This window comes from Nicotiana attenuata, chromosome 3 (genome assembly GCF_001879085.1).
Source record: "Nicotiana attenuata strain UT chromosome 3, NIATTr2, whole genome shotgun sequence".
NCBI classification, from domain to species: domain Eukaryota; kingdom Viridiplantae; phylum Streptophyta; class Magnoliopsida; order Solanales; family Solanaceae; genus Nicotiana; species Nicotiana attenuata.
Window position 1 is genome coordinate 72,431,961 of NC_031991.1, and position 21,016 is coordinate 72,452,976.

At 37.2% G+C, this 21,016-nt stretch overlaps 3 protein-coding genes across 3 annotated transcripts; all 3 read right to left on the bottom strand.

Annotated features, from left to right (window-relative positions):
• LOC109224107 (calcium-binding allergen Ole e 8-like) lies at nucleotides 6,230-7,073 on the bottom strand. The gene has a single exon (XM_019388692.1). It carries the CDS (start codon nucleotides 6,971-6,973, stop codon nucleotides 6,473-6,475), a length of 501 nt encoding a protein of 166 aa, XP_019244237.1. The 5' UTR covers nucleotides 6,974-7,073; the 3' UTR covers nucleotides 6,230-6,472.
• Nucleotides 8,160-8,798, bottom strand: LOC109224497 (uncharacterized mitochondrial protein AtMg00810-like). Its single transcript, XM_019389074.1, has one exon. The coding sequence runs from the start codon at nucleotides 8,796-8,798 to the stop codon at nucleotides 8,160-8,162; it is 639 nt and encodes a 212-aa protein (XP_019244619.1).
• On the bottom strand, nucleotides 16,055-20,805 carry LOC109224108 (splicing factor 3B subunit 4). Its single transcript, XM_019388694.1, has 9 exons — nucleotides 20,447-20,805; nucleotides 19,868-19,916; nucleotides 19,579-19,667; nucleotides 19,393-19,449; nucleotides 19,236-19,298; nucleotides 18,989-19,054; nucleotides 18,386-18,472; nucleotides 17,281-17,374; nucleotides 16,055-16,944 (listed from the first exon to the last, which is right to left on the bottom strand). Exons 1-9 carry the CDS (start codon nucleotides 20,549-20,551, stop codon nucleotides 16,472-16,474), a joined length of 1,083 nt encoding a protein of 360 aa, XP_019244239.1. The 5' UTR covers nucleotides 20,552-20,805; the 3' UTR covers nucleotides 16,055-16,471.

Below are 21,016 nucleotides of genomic sequence, written 5' to 3' on the forward strand. Positions count from 1 at the left end.
CCAAACGACGTCGTTTCCAGGCTCATTAAATCCCATCCGTTGATTCCATTTAATCGAACGGATGGGAACTACCCGTCCATAAGTATTTAACTGTCCGAACCCGATCAAACCCTAGAGACCCCCTTCACTCTTCACCTCCTCGTCTCTAACCTCTTAACCCTAGCCGCCCTAGGTTCCTCTCAAACTAAACAGCCTAAAACCTAGCCGCCGCCCACCGGAAATCATTTCACGGTGGCGGTCAACCTCCGATAACCTCCAAAACTTCACCAACAACCACCACCTCCCCCTCACCTCATATCTCCACTCCGTTTCACCATAAAATCACCCAAATCCTTTGGATGCCAGATCTGAGAAATTTCCAAAGCCCTTAATTTTGCCCTTTTTGCTTCGCCGGCGTTCCTTCAGAGTTTGAGCCAAAACTTACATTGGTCGATCATTCTTGACAAGAACGACCGATTAATGTTGATTTTGGGTCATTTCCAAAACCCGCCGGATTGTGGTTCGTTGGCAATGACTGGCAGGGTGCTCCGAGTCCAATTGGTTCATTACAATAGAATAGGCAACTTCTTGTTCAGTATCTTTTCTTAACCATTTTTCTTTCCTTTGACTGATTTCTTGTTGTGCTTGATCTGTTCGTAGTTGCATGATTTAGGGTTTTGATTTTTTTTTAGAATTGTTTGTTAACTTCTGTGCTTAATCATCGATGTTAGTCAGTAGTTTAGGGTTAATTTATGCATTTTCCATCAGTCATTAGATGTTCAATTTTTTTTTCGGCTAGGGTTTATTTAAATTGGTTTAGCTTGTGTTTAGTCGAGTTTATTTTGAAATCAACATGTTAATATCTCGTTGTGATTTGATTCCCTGTTAAATGGCAGTGTTAATTGGTTCAAAAGGTTCGAATCTCAGAAAATGGATCATTCATTGGTTAATTCATGTTAATGTTAGTTTCAAATATTTAAGTGTTGTGTCATTTCTGATTTCATCTCAATGATAAATCTATTTAGGTTTAGGGTTGATTTAAGGGTTAATTGCATAAATGCTTGGTCCTTTCAATCTGTGAAGTTGTGCCGATCTTGGTCTTTGTTTGTTAGATCTAAGTCATGAACAAATGAAAGTTTAGGGGGTTCAATAGAATAAATGAAAACTTAAGGGGTCTAGGAAGGGTATGAAGCAAGTTTTTGGATAAGGCTAGTACAAGAAGCTTCTAGAATAGGGGGAAGTTGTCCCTGTTTGGTTAGCACAAATATGCTGAGCCAATAAGGGACAGCCAGCTGTCCCAATCAGTTAGAAGATGCCTTTTGCAGGCTGGCAATATTTCCTTGATTGGTTTTTTAGCACATGGCCTTAGAGGCCTATAAGTAGTGCCCTCTCTTCACTCTAAGAAATAGATTTTGAGCACTATTCTCTGCACTAAGGTCTTGAAAAATACATCAGAATTCCATACCCAAAAACACTCTAAAAGTTCATCCGTTAGTGGCTGATCCAGTCTCTGATTTCAAAAGAAAAAGCTAGAATAAATTTTTGGGATTTCTGGTTTTACAAATTGAGACATGGATGGAGTGTGAAGCTGTGTGCATTGTTGTTTTTAGCTGTTGGTCTCCACTGATTTCTTGTTGAAGTTCTTTATTTTGTTGTTCTCTATAACCAGGTACTTTCTAAATTTTGAATGACGAAAATGAAATGCAAGCATGTTTTGAGGAATGTACTGATGATTTGAAGCTAATATTCAAATATTGGACTGCAGTTTCATATATTGTTTCTTACAAGTCTAGTTTGTTACTTTTTTTATTTCTTCTTTAATCTCTTCTTTTGAACTGAATATGCCAGATATGTTAACAGTCAGTAGTTTAGCAAGGATTTTCATATGTTAAGGTTAGGATTAGTCTACTGATTCCTTTAAGTTTAAGAATGTTGATTTAGGCCTCGTGTATGTTTATTTTTGCTGCTGAATCTGCGTAGTTTAGTCATTTAATTTCAGCATTGCTAGAATACTCTGTTGATATGAGAATTAGTATGCTTAATGAGTAGTTTTAAATCCATGTTCATATTACCACTGTCTGTAGCAGGTCGTTTAAATTTAGTTCATAATCTGCTGTTCATGTCTAGTATTCTTGTATCGTGTTTCTGTGTTTCTTAAGGGCGATTGGGCCCAGTCTAGGCCTATATGAGGCAGCCCGTTTACGAATGGGTTCAGCTTTTGCTCTTGTTATGTTTCGCTCCTTGGGCTCAATTCTGAGCCCTATCCGGCATTGTCAAGTTGTTAGGATTTGCATAATGGAAGTGTTTCTTTCTAACATTGAAAATTTGATCATGAGCCCAGTATTTGACCCTTTGAAATTTTGGGTGACCTCTTGCCGTGGTCCTCGCTGGGCTTGACGTTGAGCCCAGTATCCCTTGTTCTCCTTTACAAGATCTTTAAATAACATGGGGTCTACTGCTGGCCCAGAATTCCTTTAAATAACTAAGCACCTCGTATTAATCAAACGTGCTTATAATAAGGAGAATTAAATTAAACTTTGATCCGGATTAATATCTGGACCTCTTTTAGGTTGTTTTTTTTTGTTAAACGTAATTCTTTTCTTTAAAAAGAGTGAGGTGTGCCATCTTAATTAAACCACCCATGGCCTCACAAATATTGTGACTTAGCTATTAAAAATGAATATTCGTAGAAAAGCCTTAGGCACGATTTAATCTACAATTGTGATTGTGTACACGTTCGCGTGACATAATTACGATTCTAAAAACCAAATCGGAGTATAAGTTCGCACAACTTCGACCAAACTTTCTCAATAATAATAAAATTGTTATTAATATAGTCCGCTTTAATTAAATATAGTTCTTTAAAAATAGACCGAGGTGTGCCATCCATAATTAAATCGCTATGGCCCTCTTGTTAAGTGTTGTAAAAATGATATTCGTAGTTTGCTTTAGGCACGTTTAATATACCATCGTGGTTGTGTATACGTTCGCGTGACATAATTACGATTCTAATAACAAAACCGGAGTATGGTTCACGCAACTTTGGCCAAACTTTTTTAATAATAATAAAGCGTTATTAATTGTGGACACATTCGCGTGACATGATTTTTGGCGCGCCAAACAAACGGGTACACGTGCGCGTGATCTGTTTTAAGATAATTTCTTAATTAAAAGAGGCAAATGTGCATAGGTTCAAAAATAAGTAATTAGACAATTTGATTAAGCCAAGTATGATCAAAGCGACCGTTCTAGGAATGCCTAACACCTTCTCCCGGGTTAACAGAATTCCTTACCCGATTTCTGTTTTTAGCAGACATTAAATCAGAGTCAAATCTCCTCGAACCGGGGATTCTGAACCGGTGACTTGGGACACCATAAACTATCCCAAGTGGCGATCTGATCTTAAATAATAATTTCGTTTCCATTGTCATTTAAATTCGAAAAACTCCCTTATGTACCCCTGCCGGAGGTAGAAAAAGGAGGTGTGACAATGAATGACAAACTTAGAATTGATATTCCCCTTGAGAACCGGATCTCCACATTGTTCCCCCTACGAATTAGCCATATCCCCCCTAAGAACCAAACCTAAGGAACTGATCACAACTGGTTCCTCAAGATTGTTTATCAAAACACAAAATACCATAACTTATCAATTTTTCCCTTTTTGATAATGACTAACCCAGAATTAATATTTTCCCTAAGAATTAGATTCCTTACATGTACTAATCACATTTTGTCCGCACCCAGTTCCTTGAAAACGTTTGCCATCATCAAAATATGACACATCGTAACTTAGAGCAGATTTTAATTGGTTGTGACAACATCTCTCGGTTAGTACACATTGCATCTAGTCAAAAATATATTTTTTTTCTTCTAAAAGTTTGGTCAAACACCTTAATTTTAGAAAAAAAATAAATTTTTCCGAATACCAAAAGCTTGGTCAAATATTCTAACTTTAAAAAGATAACTTTTCCCAGGCCAAACAGGCTAGACATTTCGCGACTACTACATAAAGTGATCTCTCATGTATATAGTAGTATACTACTAGTATAGTAATGGTAAAGCACTGTTTCATAAGAAAATAGTCTACATCATAAACTTAGCTTCTAGAGCATGTTGTCTGCAGCTTGTGTCCTTTTCTTGTACATTAAGCCACTTAAACTTGTATCAGTTTGTAAGTCGATACATTAACTTATATTTTTCCCATTTGAACACTCCAACTTGACAAAATGGGTACTAATAAATACTTTTGACCGTTGACCATGCCTATGTGAAAGTACTGCAACTGACATGGCTAAACTGTGTGCAAATCACGCTGTCAGGGCGCGTGAATAGTATTGTTTTTACTAAAAAAATTAGAATTAGGATAAAATATAAATAAAAAAGAGAATGAAAAAGAAAAAAAAGACTTCCCCTTTCCTCATCTCTTTTCCCCTCCCCCTCCAGCTCTTTCGTCTTCCCAGCAAAACTCCCACCCAATTTTTTTCATTTGCTTCCCCCCTCCTCTTTCTTATTTCTTTTTCCCTTCATCTTCCCCTTCAATAATTTTTTCTAGTCTCCACCCACTATTTTCGTCCCAACATTCCTCAACCACCGGTGGTCGAAAGAAAGCTTGAGCTTTGTCGTTGTTCTATCATCGAATTCATCTTTGTCAAAATAGCAGGGGAAAAAAGGAAAATTTGCAATGATATTGGGCGACCTCCAATTTCAAAGCCATGGATGTCTGTTTTTTTATTTTTTTGAAACTCCATTTTTTTATTTATTGTTATGGTCTAATCATGACCGTAGTAATGTTGTGAATTTGATTTAGAAATAAGAGAGAAAGAATAATGAAGAAAAAGAGAAAGGAGAAGAAAGGAGAGTAAAGAAAGGAAGGGGAGAGGGTGAACGAAGAAGAAGGGGCAACAGATTAATACTAGATATGTTTCAGGTGTTTTTTCTCTTTTTTTTTCTTTTTTGTATTTGTAACTTTTTTGCTGATTTTGTATTTAAAAATGGGACCCACAAATAACACATGACAAGTAATAAATAGTTTAGCATGACATGTTTTATATGCCAGCGCAATTGATGTACACGCTCTGATGGATGTGTTTATTAGTACCCATTTTGTCAAGTTGGAGTATTCAAATAGGAAAAATATAAGTTAATGTATCGGTTTTGCAAACTGATACAAGTTTAAGTGGCCACGAAGCCAATTGGCCTTATTATTATCATGTAGTTTTTTGAACTTAATATATGCATGAGAACATTGACACGTATCTTTTTGTGCAGTAGCACTGCCATACTTTTTCTTAACGGTGTCTAACGGGTGGGCCGGGCTGGGCTGAGTAGGAAAATTTAGGAACCGTACGGGTTGCGGTCCGGGTCGGTTACGGGTTGGAGCTTATCGGGTTTAACGGGTTCGGGTTCATCCAGATAAAAAATGAACCGTAAGGGTTACGGGTACAAGAGGCCGGGCCGGGTTAGTGTAATTTTTAATATTTATTTTTTTTTTGTATTTTGTTTTTGTATAACTATTGTAAGTTATATTAATATAAAGTAAAAATATAAAGAATACAATGAAGATGGGAAAAAATTGCACTTATAAATTGCAAGTGCTACATTTATTTTAAAATTCAAACTTACAAATTGAAAGGTTTACATTTAACAACAAGTAAATTAACGAAAAAAGAGTAAATCCAAAGGCCCCATTATTAAAATAATTAAAAAAAAAAATTAAGTTAGCCATTATACCGGTCTGGTCCGGCTCGGTTAACCGGTTGAATAGTAAAAACAGTTGACCGGGTTTGACCGGTCCGGTTAACCGATAGGAATTAAGTAGACGGAACAACCCCTTACCCCTTTAACCCAGCCCTACCCGGCCTCCTTCTACCGGTCCGGGCCGGTTCCGATTTTAACCGATGTGGGCCGGTCCGGAAACGGGCTGACCCGGCCCGTTAGACACCCATACTTTTTCTCCTATTTATTGGATAGTTCAAAACTGTAAGGTATAATTTTAAAGTAATGCTAATTTTGTTACGTTACAGTTAAATAATTATTTGGACTCTAAAGCATGTGAAACGTAGATTTGTTTTTTTTTTGTTGTGAAATAGCATTGCCCTAATTCTCCTATGTATTGGACAGTTCGAAACTGTAAGGTAATTGAAGTATAAGAAAAATCATTTAGGTACAGGACTAAGAACTATTTCCTTACTTTATAGGAGTAGATTATAAAATGGAAAGCTTACTTTAATCTAAAGATAAACGAAGAAACAGAAGAGATATAAAATAAATTTCATTAACATCTGATCAAGCAGGGAATTCAGATTCCACAACGTATACTGTTAACGTCGTCAACCTAAGGTTTACTTGCGGTTTCTCCGTCTATCATCAGTTAGAAGTAGAAACTATACGCTACCGAAAGGACGCACTATAATCCCGTGTGTCCTCACCTTTATCAGCCGCCATAAGGAGAGTAAAGTAAACAAAGATAAAAAGAAAAAAAACCCCGGGCCTACTTGCTGTTGGTCATCATCTTCTTAAACTCATCAAAGTTAACGTAACCGTCGCCGTCAGCATCGACGGAGCTGATCATTTTGGTACAGTCCTGAACGGAGCAGCTTTCGCCCAAACGAGTCAGGATCTGGTGGAGCTCGGCGGCGGAGATCAAGCCGTTATTGTCCTGATCGTAGAGGTCAAAGGCTTCACGAAGCTCGTTAACGCCGCCGTCACCGACGCCATTAACGTCGCCCTTGCAGAACTCGGCAAATTCATCGAGATTAATGTAACCGTCTCTGTCGGTATCAATTTCGTCCATCATACGAGTGACTTCATCGGGAGATGTATCAGATCCAAGGGCATTAATGACGCCGGAGAGCTCGTCGGCGGAGATCATGCCGTCTCCGTTAGTGTCGAACCGTTTGAACACTTTCTGGACCTCGTCCATGTCCTGAAGGTAAAGGGAAGGCTTGGAAACTGAGTTGTTGTTGCTGTTGCCATTGTCTGTTGCAGCCATTGCCGTTGATTGAAAGAGGAATATGAGAAAGAGAAGACTTGTAGTGGTGGGTTTTGTATAATGGTGAAAATACGGGGTTTGTGTCTATATATAGGAGGGGAATGGTAAAAGCATATGAGGAACCACGCGAGAAGACACTGCGTTTGTGTGAAGAATAGCAAAGTGTACAATTCTTTCCTTTTTTGAAAGAAAAAAAAAAGACTAATAGTAATGGTTCAATTGTTTCGCTTTTTAATTCTTTAATATTCTAAATTCGCTAATTTAGATATTTTTTTCCATACTAATTTAGATTCAAGTAGAGTAGGTAGAGAGTAAAGCACTTCCTTTTAAGATTTTTTTAATGACTTGAACCCGAAATCTATAGTTAAAGATTGAAGAATTTTTTACTATTCCGTCACACTCCTTTGGTAGTCAAATCTTTCTATTATAATTTGAGCTATTATTTTTTAAAATTTATTTAGTCATTTAATTTAAAAAGTTCACTTGATATTTTTATTTTTACTGATCTCTTCTTGTTTGTACTTTATATTTAAATATGAATTATGTTTCCGAAAGAAAATTTGGTGAATTACTCTTATTTTGCTGCTTTTATTTTTTTGGTAATAACTGGGAAAATTATCATTAACAACAAAAAAATTTACACCTAGAGAGCACCTAGTATTTGCTAGGACTCATGAGATCTCTTCTAATTATATATCCGAGTAAATAATAATTGACATTTACTGTGAAATTGTAAAATTGATGGGAGAAACACGAGCTCAGTGGAAACTCCAATGGAGAAATCACAGAATGTACAGATAAGAAGAAAACGTGAGTGAAGCTTCTAGAAAAGGAACTGCGTTTTTCATTTCAACAACTCAACTGAAAAAATACAATAGTGTCCTTATTTATAGAATTTACTAACACCTTAGGCTAGCTAAGTAACTAATGACAGCTCACTAACTAATTCTACTAACTACTGTAATGGTTGTACAAGTAATGAATAAAAAAATAAATATAATACAATGAGTAATCTCAACACCTCCTCCCCCCCCCCCCCCTCTTAAGTTGGAGGTGAGGGGCTCACTGCCAACTTGCCAAGAAGTGTGGAATGTTTGAAACCTGTTAAAGACTTAGTGAAAATGTGAGCTAATTGGTTATTGGTAGAAATGTGGTGTAGGGAAATTAATCCTTCTTGCAGTTGGTCTCACACAAAGTGGCAGTCCACTTCAATATGTTTTGTACGCTCGTGGAACACAGGATTCCTTGTTATGTGTAGGGCAGCTTGACTGTCGCAGAATATGGGAATGGGTAAGGATAGAGGAACAGTGAGTTTAGCAAGAAGCCTGGCCAGCCAGACAAGTTCTCCCACAACGATCTTAGCTGATCTGTACTCAGCTTCTGCAGAGGATAAGGAAATGGTGGACTCCTTCTTAGATTTCCAACTGATGGGGCTGTTCCCAAGCAACACTATGTAGCCACTGACTGATTTTCTGGATTTGGGACAAGTAGCCCAATCTGAATCACAAAAGGCTTTCACTCTGTAATCTGCATCATTGGTAAGGAAAATTCCCAAGGTTGGATCACCTCTCAAGTACCTTAGGACATGATATGCAACCTTTAAATGAGGCTCCCTGGGACTTTGCATGAACTGACTAAGATGATGTACACTATAAGCGATGTCTAGCCTAGTATAAGTGAGGAAGTTGAGCTTTCCAATCAACTTCCTGTATTGGGAAGGATCTGTTAATAGGGCTCCTTCATCAGCTTTTAACCTCATAGATGAGCCCAGAGGAGAAGTCATAAGAGGACAATCTATGCAGCCAAATTCTTTCAAAAGATCCATAGTGAATTTCTTCTATGACATCAAAACTCCCTTCTCTGTGTATTGGACCTCTAAACCTAGGAAGTAATGAAGCCTCCCCAGGTCTTTTATCTTGAATGTGTTGTGCAGGAAGTTCTTCAAGGACTCAATCTCTTGTAGGTGAGTGCCTATGACAAGAACATCATCTACATAGGCAGCCACAAACACTACTGATCCTTCAGTCTTCTTATAGAACAGAGAGTAATCAAGCATTGAGTGAGTGTACTCCCTAGAACATAGTGCTTCAGTTAATTTCTCATACCACTGTCTGCTTGCTTGCTTGAGTCCATACCGGGATTTGTTTAATTTGCACATTAAACATGGTCTCTCCACAACCAGCCCTCGTGGAACTTCCATGGAGGTCTCCATGGAGGAATGCATTGTTGACATCCAACTGTAGAACCTGCCATGCTTTCTTGACTGTTGTAGCTATCAAGGCCCTCATAGTTGTCATTTTTACTACTGTTGAGAAGGTTTCTGTATAGTCTATCCCAGCTTGTTGTGTGTAGCCCTTAATCACTAATCTTGCTTTAAACCTTTCTATGCTACCATCTGATTTATGTTTGATTTTATACACCCACCTACACCCTATTGCCTTCTTCTCAATAGGAAGAGGGACTAAATCCGAAGTCTTATTTGTATACAAGGCTTGGAATTCCTGATTCATTGTTGCTTGCCAAGCAGGCTTCACAGTAGCTTCCTCATATGAACTAGGTTCACATTCATGTGAGGCATCTTCCATCAAATGCTGACCGGTAGAATTTAGAGCATTGAAGGAATTATGATCAAGTTTAGGCATAGAGGTGGTAAAAGAAAAAGATTGTGTACTTTGGCTATCATTTGGAGAGGAGGACTGATGTTGGTGAATTTGCTATAGTTTAGGAATTGCATACTCATAGTCTTTAAGGTAAGTAGGAACTTTCGGGATCCTAGAAGGTCTATTCTGATCTGGAACTGAAATGCTTTGGTCTTGAGTTGAAATAGTTGGACTATTAGTAACAGGAAATGTTCCTGATGTTTGACTACTCAAAGGTGACTGAGAAAATCTTGAGTTATTATCAAAAGAAATGGGTTGAGGTGACATTGGGTCTGATTCAAACAGTTGTTCATCCCTAGGCAAGGTCACTGGTGACACTTCATGGTGATTTTCATTCACTAAGTGCGGGACGCTCCCTATATCATTGGCAGGAAAGAATTCATCTGATGGATATGATCTCATTTGAGGAAATGAAGGGAATACCTTACTAGGACTAGTAGACAGGGCAAATGGATACACACTTTCATAGAACACTACATCTCTTGAAACACTTATTTTCTTTGTGGCTATATTTAGTACCTTGTAACCTTTTCTCCCAAAAGGATATCCCACAAAAATATGGGGGAGTGTATCTTGGCTCAAATTTATCTTTGTGGGTTCTAGGAGTAGTAGGAAAACATAAACACCCAAAACTTCTAAGAAGGAAATAACTTGGTTTCTTCTGGTACAATAGTTCAAATGGGCATTTAGCTTTGAGTGATGAAGAGGGTAATCTATTTATCAGATAGGTAGATGTCAAGATACACTCTCCCCAATATTGCATGGGAAATTTAGACTGATATAGGAGTACCCTGGCTGTTTCTAGTAGGTATTTATGTTTTCTTTCCACCATACCATTTTGTTGTGGTGTATATGGGTATGTTTTTTTTTATGTATGCTGCCCTTTGATAGGAAAAATGAGGTGGCTTCAGGGTTGGTGAACTCAAGGCCATTATCAGTTCTTATAGTTTTGATACTAGTGTTGAATTGGTGTTCTATCATGGCAGAAAAGGCCTTGATAGTGTGCGGGGAATTACTTTTACAACTCAACAAATGAGTCCATGTGGACCTGCTGTAATCATCCACAAGAGTGATGAAGTATTTATATTTGTGTGTTGTAACATGATATGGACCCCACAAGTCAATGTGTAATAACTCGGAGATCTTAGTGGTCAGTGTTGTTCATTCCAGGAAAGGCAGTCTGGTTTGTCTTGCCATTCGACATATAGGGCAAAGGAAAGGCTGTTTAGGTGCAAAATTGACAGGTATAGAAGAAATCCCTTTCATTTTGACAAAAGGTACATGTCCTAATCTGTTATGCCAAAAGATCAAGCAACTTCTTTGTAGTAGAGGAGGCATCAGACAAACAAAAATCACTTTTATTGCTTGAATTATTTACAGAATGATGAAAATGTGGAAGAGAACTATTCGTATCATTGCTGCGAGATGGAACAATCAAAGTAGATGCAACAGGAACAGTAGAATTTGGCTTATTTGTGCTAACTAAATGAGGAAAAGAAAATGAACTAGATGTGTTAACTACAGTGTATACCTCATCTTTATTACTAGTAAGACATGGATAGGATGCACTAAAAGAATCAGGGGAAGTAGAACCAGTGTTGTAGTTGTTTGAACAGTGTAAGTACTGGCTAGTCTTGGCCCTACCAATATCCATTGGCCTCTTCAGTGAAGGGCCCTGTAGAAGGATACAGACAAATTTGGTAACTATAACAATACAATTAAGTTGAAATGTAAAGGAATGGACTGATATTAAATTGAATTTGAAACTAGGGACCAAAAGGACCCTTTTGATACTGAACCTAGGACTGAGAATTACATCACCAATTAGTGTCATCTTAACTTTGTAACCATTAGGTAGAATAACCAGGTATGGGTAAACTAAAGTTTTGATATTGGTTAGTAGTGATTTATTATATGTCATATGCTTTGTGGCTCCAGAGTCAAGAATCCAAGAGTCAACACTCGAATTAGTATTATCACACAATTGATCACTAGAATTAAAATGAGTAGAGCATGCTGAGATACCTGCAAAGTTCACAGCTCCTCCATTTATAGTAGTGTTTGTGGATTTGTCTCCTCCTCCTTGAAAACTTTCCAAGATCCTGAGTAGCTGTCTATATTGTTCCTTAGTTAAATTGTGCATAGTTCGACCTTGCTCCTGACCTTGAGAGTTATTTCCATCATCTTTTATTGCAGCAACTTCACTTGATGATCCAAGCACATTTCCTGCAATCCTTCTTCCTTTGTTGAACTTGGAATTCTGTGAGAATCCGTGAAGTTTATAACATTTTTCCTTAGTGTGTCCTGGCCTTTTGCAGTACTCACAGAACAACCGAGGTCTATTATTGAATTGATTCCCCCTATATCCACTACTTGCGTTATTGTTTCCCTACTGAGTATAGTTTGTTCTGAAATTATTGTTTCCTGGTCCATTTGCATTCAAGGCAGCAGAATTCATTTAAAAGTGATTGCTTGGCTTGACTTTCCTTTGCTTTTCTTCTTGAATAAGAATAGACAAAGCCTGGGCTATTGTTGGGAATGGATTCATCATCAAAATTCTTCCTCTTACCACAGTGTACACCTCGTTTAGCCCCATTAGAAATTGGATCAATCTTCTGTCTTGCTCATCTTTGTGCATATTTTCTTTAGCTCCAAATGTGCATTTGCAAGCAGACTTGACATGTATGTTTAGTGTGTTGATCTCCTCCCAAAGCTTCTTCATTGTTGTGTAATATCCGGTCCAAATTCCCTTGACTCAAATCGTCTATCTCCTTTTGGAGCTGATACAATTTGGCAACATTGGTCTGATCATACATGTTTTTCAATTCCTGCCAAAGTTCTCTAGCATCATTAATATACTGTAGGCAGTCTGCTAGGTCCTTAGATAGTAAGTTTAAGATCTAGGAAGTCACCATGTCGTCGCACCGTTCCTATTGGTCGAGAGTGGTATAATAAGGATCTGATTTCTTACATTTTTCGGTGATGAAACCTACTTTGTTCTTCACGGAGAGTGCTCTGAGGATTCCTCTTCTCCATGATCTATAGCCAGTTCCGTCAAAATCCACCAGCACTAACATAGATCCAGCACTTTCCGACCGATGCATGTACAGCGGATTTGTAGAATCTAGGGTTGTCTTATCTGTCACCGGAATTTCGTCATCTCCGGCCATGATTTGGTTTAGCAAGGTAAAAAATATTGTCAGCGAAAAACGAATTACTGAGATTAATCGACTAATCGGTCGATTTTAAACATGAACCTTAATTCCCAAAAAACTACGAACACCTTCTATCTCTATGAGCGGAAAATCGAAATATGAAACAACGAGGCTCTAGGACTAATGCCTGAGCTCTGATACCATGTGAAATTATAAAACTGATGGGAGAAATACGAGCTCTGTGGAAGCTCCAATGGAGAAATCAGAAATTACAGAGAAGAAGAAAACGTGAGTGAAGCTTCTAGAAAGGGAGCTGGGCTTTTCATTTCAACAACTCAACTGAAAAAATACAATAGTGTCCTTATTTATAGAATTTACTAACACCTTAGGCTAGCTAACTAACTAATAGCAGCTCACTAACTAATTCTACTAAGTACTGTAATAGCTGTACAAGTAATGAATAAAAGAATAAACACAATATAATGAGTTATCTCAACAACGAGCTCTACCTGTATTTCTCATGCTATCTACTCTAGTCTTAACTTCTTGTTGTATCTTTGCTATTGTGAACTCTGTATTTACAGTTATATTCCTAAAGATTCTCCAATTCCTAGCTTGCCATGTATGGTATATCATAGCTCTCACATTGTTGCGACCATTTTTATTTAATTTTTTATCTTTTTTTTAAAATAAAACTCTTCTCAAAGGGTTCTTTTTTTTCTTTGTTGCCCGTTAAGAAATCAACTAAATAAGATGCTCATTATCTTTTTAGAGTGTCATTTTCTATGTATGATTCGAGGGAGTGGGATACTACCCCTCCGTCTCTCATTACTGATATATGCGTTTTTGATTTGAATCATACATGATGAAAACCTTTTCAAAAAAGTACTAATATCGGACTTTTCTAATGATTAAGAAGATATGGAATATATTTTCCTCTCAGATTAATAACAATAATAGTTATCTCAATTATTTGTCACTTTAGAAGTTCAAGACAAAATTAATTTTTTTTTTCTTTTTTGCCCTTAGTAATAATTATCCTTGAAGACTACAAACACCTAACTTTATTCAAATACCAATGAAGAAAGATTAAATATTAAGACATGAATAAGGATAAAGTAGTCTAAATTCTATCCTAATTAATTTTTTATGGGGCGTGTATAAAAGAATCATGACAGATAATATGAGACGGAGGAAGTAAAATATTATATTCTGCTTTACTTTTCTCTCTGCTCAAGCTTTGATTAATTAGCCAGAAATAGTTTAGCTAGCGTTTGGCCATAGATCCCAGATTTATTTTGAAAAATTTGATTTGGATGAAGTTTGGTTTGAAGGTGAAAATGTGTTTGGACATACGTTTTCAAAACATATTTTCCAACTTTATTTTGGAAAAACATGTATATAATTCCCAAGTTTTGGAATTTTGGCCCAAAATCAGCTTAACAGCTGATTTTGGGATTTGAAATTTGGGACTTGGAATTTGACCAAAATATGAGCAAAATTTATGGCCAAACATGAGTTTTGAAAATAAATCCCAAATTTATTTTGGGAAAATTCATGGCCAAACAGGGCCTTAATGATAATAAAGGCATCCTTAAAAGAAAAGATTGGGAAATACTAGGAAATTTCATGAGAGGGAAGGACCACCAAGTGGATGCCCATGTCATTAGGCGTGTGTAAGACGCGTTGGGCCCTAAATATAGAGGAAAGCGACCTTATCTCTTTTTCATCGCTATTGCCTTATAAAGTTCGAATTTGGCAACTGCTTCATCATTCAACACTTGTCTATTGACGATGCCATTCTAATTCGAGTATTAATCAACGCTTAGAATGTATGATTGCTTCAAGCAAGCAATTCTAATTAGAACTATAATTTTTTTCTTTTCAGTTATAGACGCATATATGTTCATTCAATTTGGTTTTCATTCTTCGAGTGTTGTGTCTAGTTCAATTGCGGCAAGGCAAATGATGAGGATATTTTTCATTTTTAATGGACTTAATGATAGAATAATGCTTTGTGTGAGGTTGTAGTGCTTAGTTCCAACCTCCAACTAGGTATAGTATAGTTCGAATAGCATTTTACCTTCTTCAAACAGTTAATAGGATAAAAGAAAAGGACAACAACTATATTCAATTTAGTTAAGTACGTAACGATGTTCTTAGAATCAAAAAAAAAATTAGAAGAGAAAGAACTTTATCAGTTCGAGGAAAAAGTTAAGTTAAATTGGGAACAATATAGTTTTTTAAAACTATATCCAAAATACGTTATTCCTTGACCATGTAAGAAATCTATCCTGATGTAAAGCTTACCTCACTCGACATTTACATCAATTTAATATATGCGTGACATATATTTACACACGGTCTTCTCACTTAATATGGGTATCCTATGACTTTATGAGGCAAATTGGAGAAATTACTGTTAAGATAACAAATGCAACCTAATTTTCGTCCATTTTTTGAGTGACCATATGTACTCTGTTTAAATATACCTAATTTTTTTCCAAGTTAACCGAAATACCAAAACTCATGTCATAAATGGTCCTCCGAACTATGCCGACGCCTTTATTCAAAAGTCAAACAATGAGTTTCAAGTTAGAACTTCTCTTTAGACTTGCCCAAAAAATGCAAACCTTTACAAGACTAATTTATTCTCTGGTTTAGAATCAAAGCTTAATATTTGGCAAGGAATATTACCTTACCAACAACGTAATTAACGGCTTTTACTTTAATCTATCCTTTTGAGAACCTAAAAATTTGGGTTCACGCATTTGTCCATGTTCATTCAGCTAATTCCCAGTAATTAGATCGCCCATATGCATGTACAGTTTTCTTACGGTTGGTGCTCCCTCCGGTCCACTTTGAGTGATTTTTTAATTATTTTCACATATATTAAGGAATTCACCTTTTAGCATTAATTAACAATATGATTGACCATATTAACCTTCATTTGTTCATTGGAAATATAACAAATATTCCTAGGCTCTTATGATTACATATACATATACGCAAATTATGATTACACCAAATACCTTTTTTTAATTTTATTTTATACACCAAAAAGAATATTCATTCAATTATTAAGTATGACAGCTAGGAAAAACAAGCAAATTTCTGGCCCTCACTGTCAATGGTCGTCATTGGAAAAAAGAAAAAAAGAAAAAAAGAAAGAGAAGGGAGTCATCTATCATGGCTATACGATCTTTGAATACCATGAAACTAAAATATTGACCATCAAGTGGTCAACAGAAACATGAAACTGCTGCTGAATGAAGGGCCACAACAAAATATCTTTTAACTGCCCTGATATAATTCGAAATGTTATTGTAAATGTCTTTCAACACAGGGATAATCTTCAGAAGATCCCCGTACGGATGACACAACTTGCAATCGGTTAACTATCTCGCTTCGTGATATACATGTAGATTGTTAAGACCAGACGTCTCAGAGATTGCATATGGTGTTTTCACTAAAACCAACAATCTATCTTCCTCTGTTTCCGACAACAAACAGAGACCAAAAGCAAAAGTTACTTCCACGTCGAACTAATCCTCTTACTAAAAGTTTGAAATCCCAACACCGACACTCACAATCACATACCTTTTACAGTGAATGCACTAGTTTTAAAATGTCATAAAGGAAATAGACATCCAGGCTAGTATAAAATTTGGCATCTCAAGTTTTCAACCTTGTGCAGGAGGTGGAGGGGGTGGCTGCATCGACATATGTGGCATGGAATGGTAGGGGCCACCATTAAGGTGCTGAGGTGGTGGAGGAGGACGCCAAACCTGAGCGCCCATTGCAGCTGGTGCTGGAGGGGGCCTATTTAGGGGTGGAGCTACCTGTGGGGGCGGTGGTGGCATTCCCCTGAATTGCATTTGCTGCTGCGGAATGCCAGCTCCACCTGGTTGCATAGGATGTCCCTGCCAAGCTTGTGGTGCAGGCATTTGCATTGGTGGGTAGACATTAGGCTGCATAGGTGGTGGCCGGATTGCTGGAATAGGAGCTGGAGGTATAGGACCATTTGCAAAAGGCCGTGGGGGACCTGGAGTACCAACCGCACCATTGGCTTGTGGAACGCTGGGGGGTCCACTTGCAAACATGGTATGAGGCCTGTTTTTCTGAGTACCTGGATTACTAGCAGCTAAAACCCTTTCTGCATATCATCAACAACAAATTAGAATTCCTCGAAGTGGTTAGAGAAGTAACGATTACATAATTCAAAGAGATAATAAAGTTCCTGAAATTTCAAACAGCAGAGAAGATGCACAATAGCCACTCGTGCATTTTAAAAAAGCCACCTCGCTCATTCACTTCACCTTGTCACTTACTTCTAAGAATTTCAAAATATTAGCTATCTTAAATTTAATTGATATATCAAATTTGTTGGAACAGCACAAGCAAAACAGAGTTCAACAATCTTGATTGAATGATAATTATCCACATCCTAGCATTCACAACTTCATTTTTTTATAACACAGAAGATTCCTACCAGCAGGGGTGCCATGACGTTCCCCTTTTGTATCTTTCTTGTAGGCATAGGAAACTGTAATTTGACGGTTGCAAAGATATTGACCATTCATTGCCTGCAGAAACACCAAGTTGTAAGTCACAGTCCAGATTCATCAGCTAAAGGGAGAATTTAGTTGTTCAGTCTCTTAGACTCAAGACTGCCCAATATAAATTTTCCCTTAAGTTGTTCTGTCCCTTGGATGCAAGGTCAAGCTATAATCCAGGGATCTAACACAAATGCAAGCTCTGAAGCCAAGGAGTAGGGAAGAGAAGGAAAGATGCAGAGAATTAAGGTATTTTAGCACTACAGTGAGATAACCCATACTATCACCATTGATCCATAGTAATGCATTATACTGCAAAGTAATACTGTAGTTATTTTGTCACGAAAGCACTACTAGAATCCTAAGACCATAAAGCACATATGCAAACTCTGAGGCTACGTAGTGGGGAGAAAGGAAAGATGTATATGTTTCAAGTATTTTACGCACAATAGAGAGAAAACACGTACTACCACCACTGATCCAAAATGATGTTACCATTATCTACGGGTACATTTTTTATTTATATGTGGTTGTTAAATTACATATTTTTTAAGAAAGCCAAGCTTCCATCTCCCATGCCATGTCAGACACAAATAATTTACTGCTAAAGGTTTCCAGACACAGCCCGTTTATTACCAACTTGGAGATGCATCAGCCTCAGATCATATTTGAACGATTGATTGTCGTAACTATTTAACCAGTTGACCTGTCTTTCTGGAATTTAAAGAAAGCGTCAAACGTTGTGATTGTATTATGACTAAACCAGATAAATTAATAGCATAAACCAAACAGGAAAATACTCCACTTCTAACCCAGTACACCCTCCATATCATGCAAATAGCTATCTTCTCCAATCTGATTAGAAATGTATCCTAATTTATAATCGACTTTAAAGAAGATAGGACTCCATACACAGCACAGGCTCCAAGTCGAAACAATAGCTAATACTTAAAGTTCGAACTTTTTGGACTTGTAACTCATAACATATCATGTATCTGTACATGTTATGGTTGGTAAGCAAAGAGGTAAACGGACAGTTACCTCAATTGCTGCATCAGAGGCCTCAAATGAATCGTAACTAATGAAACCAAAACCCCGGGAATTCCCTGTCTCAGGGTCTCTCATTATCTGGAAAAAAAAAATAATACATCAGAAGATAACAACAACCACCACCTTTAAATGGCAAGTAAACTAACTATGTGGTCCTAGTAAAATGTAGAGTGCTATATGAACCAATATACGCATAGTTATAGAGAAAAACAATATGTGCACTGTTTATCATTCAAGCTGGTCTAGCATGTTAATATGAATCACTAGCTAAGTAAGGAGGGCAATCATTAATAACACTGCAAACATGAAGGGACCATCTCTTTATACCTCCCACACCACCTGGAGAAAGAAAAGAAAGGACAAGAGAGAACCTGTAGGAATCAACTTTAAAAGGGCTAGATGTTTGTTTAGAGGATGTACAAATACAATATCTCTACCAGATTGTTAGGATTTAAAAACATAATCTGAAGCATGGACACAAAATAAACGAGACTTAATCAGCACGGATGGCTAGGAAGTCCAGACACACATCTTTCAAAGCAGCAAAATGAAGAATCATGAATCATATGAAAGTAGAAGGGAAATGACTTTAACCTTTGGATTTGAGACAATAACTCCAAAAGCACTAAAAGTGTCATATAGAAGCTTCTCATCAACATCCTGCATATAAAACAGAAGTGGATTTATAAGCTAACAGAACTGCTAGCATGAGCAGTGTGATAATATGCAGGTGATGTTATACACCTAAATAAAAGCTGATATCCTATGTCTACGTCCAGACACTTTGGATAAGAATAGCACAAGAGTTAGTAAAATACTGTCAAAGATATCTACTGCTTACAGGATCAAGGTTCCCAACAAACAAGTTGGCACCAACATCAACACTCTTTTTATCTTGTGATGCCTGTACGAGGATAACTTATTAGATTAAATAGAATGTGAAATATGTGGGACAATTCATTATAGAAAGGGGAGATGCATCAATGGCATAGCATTACCTTATTCACTCTTATTGGTTTCCCATAAAGTTTAATCATATTCAGTACCTTTATTGCCTGCATTGGTAGTGCTTTAGAGAGAGAAAACAAGGAATAGGAAAACCAAATCCATGGTAAAAGATTATAACAGATAACGAGACACTAGCAAGTAAAAAGAGAGTAACAAGAAAAACAACTAACACATACATAGTCAGCATCTTCTTCACTTCGGAATTCCACAAAGCCATATCCCTGATGAGCATTAGTAACTCTGTCCTTAGGGACATAAACATTGACTGCAACACATAATGATTTATATAGCGAACAAGTGAGATTTAAAAGAATCTAAATTTCCCAAAAGATTAAGAAAAAGGATAAGAAGATGCTGATGAAAAATTTAAAACCAAAGTGGATGTTAAACAAATTTATCAAGAAGCTCCACTGATTTACTCCCTTTTTATGGGGACAGGGGGTTCAGTTAAAAATTTAGACATACCTACTGGACCTGCTTGAACAAACAACTCCCATAACAACTCTTCAGAAACCTGAATCCAGGGAAAACAACTCTCAATTTTCTGAGTAATTCAACCTTGAAAGCAAAGCAAAACAAAACTACAAAAGCAGAAAAGCAGGGAGGAGTTTGTGGAAGGTACACCAGCATCAAATTGGAGCAACAACTGGAAAAAGATGTTTCATTTATAGGAGGAAGCTAGTCATACTAAGGTTAATGATATTGGAAGGAGCAAAAAAACCTAAATCTATCAGCATAAAAGGAAAAAGAAGCACAAACTATTGCGGGAGATAATTATTCACACCAGAGAAGAAGTTCAGCATTAATGGTGGCAAATGGACATGTTGGGTCAATTTTGGGCGGGTTAAAACTGTGTTATCCCATTTTATACTTTCGCGAAGCTTAGTAAATTTAAAAGGAAAAGCTTTTACATGTATTCTTAGTGTCACACTGAGTCTTCGCGTTGTGTTTGAATCAGCTGCTTTTCTATTTAGTTAAGGAAGATCGAATAGAGTGGTGGAAAAGGATAAAACCCTAGGGGATTAGAAGGAATGAAAGAGATACCTGAGGGTCGAGGTTGCCGACATAGGCGGTGGCGTCTTGGTTGCGCTCCGCTGCGTGTTGGCCCAGCAGGTTTGCTCCCACTCCCGGAGCTATACGAGTCGTCATACTCAGAAAGAAGAATGCTCTGTGCAAGCAAACACTAAACAACACAAAGGCCCAAAAATAAAGGGCCAAATATCCAAATTCTCAACCGGGTCGGGTTATAAGTACGGCTTCTGCTATCCTCCAGTATAACGCAAAAGCCTTGGGCCCACTCCGGCCGGCGAGATAGGGCTTCCGTGAGAAGGCCGATCAATTGCTTTCCGACTCCGGTTTGTATTCCGACGTCATTCCCGGTACGTTATGTATACAATGATTTTATTAATTTGATTTTTTGCCGTCCTTCATGCACCAATAATACGGAAAAAATATTATAATATTATAAAAAGAAATTAAGGTGCTTGCTAGAATTATTATATAAAAAGATAGGATAAAAGATAAAATTGTTATAAATAGAATTCTATTAAAGGTGAATCTCTATATTTTAGAGAGATTGTAGGGATTACTTATAAATAGAGGGGTCATATTCCA

Coding starts and splice junctions, on each gene's coding strand:
- LOC109224107 (XM_019388692.1), bottom strand. CDS start 6,973: ATGGCTGCAACAGACAATGGCAACAGCAACAACAACTCAGTTTCCAAG.
- LOC109224497 (XM_019389074.1), bottom strand. CDS start 8,798: ATGGATCTTTTGAAAGAATTTGGCTGCATAGATTGTCCTCTTATGACT.
- LOC109224108 (XM_019388694.1), bottom strand. CDS start 20,551: ATGACGACTCGTATAGCTCCGGGAGTGGGAGCAAACCTGCTGGGCCAA. Junction 19,917..20,446: donor TCGGCAACCTCGACCCTCAG/GTATCTCTTTCA, acceptor CCCTGGATTCAG/GTTTCTGAAGAGTTGTTATG. Junction 19,055..19,235: donor TTGTTGGGAACCTTGATCCT/GTAAGCAGTAGA, acceptor TTTTATATGCAG/GATGTTGATGAGAAGCTTCT.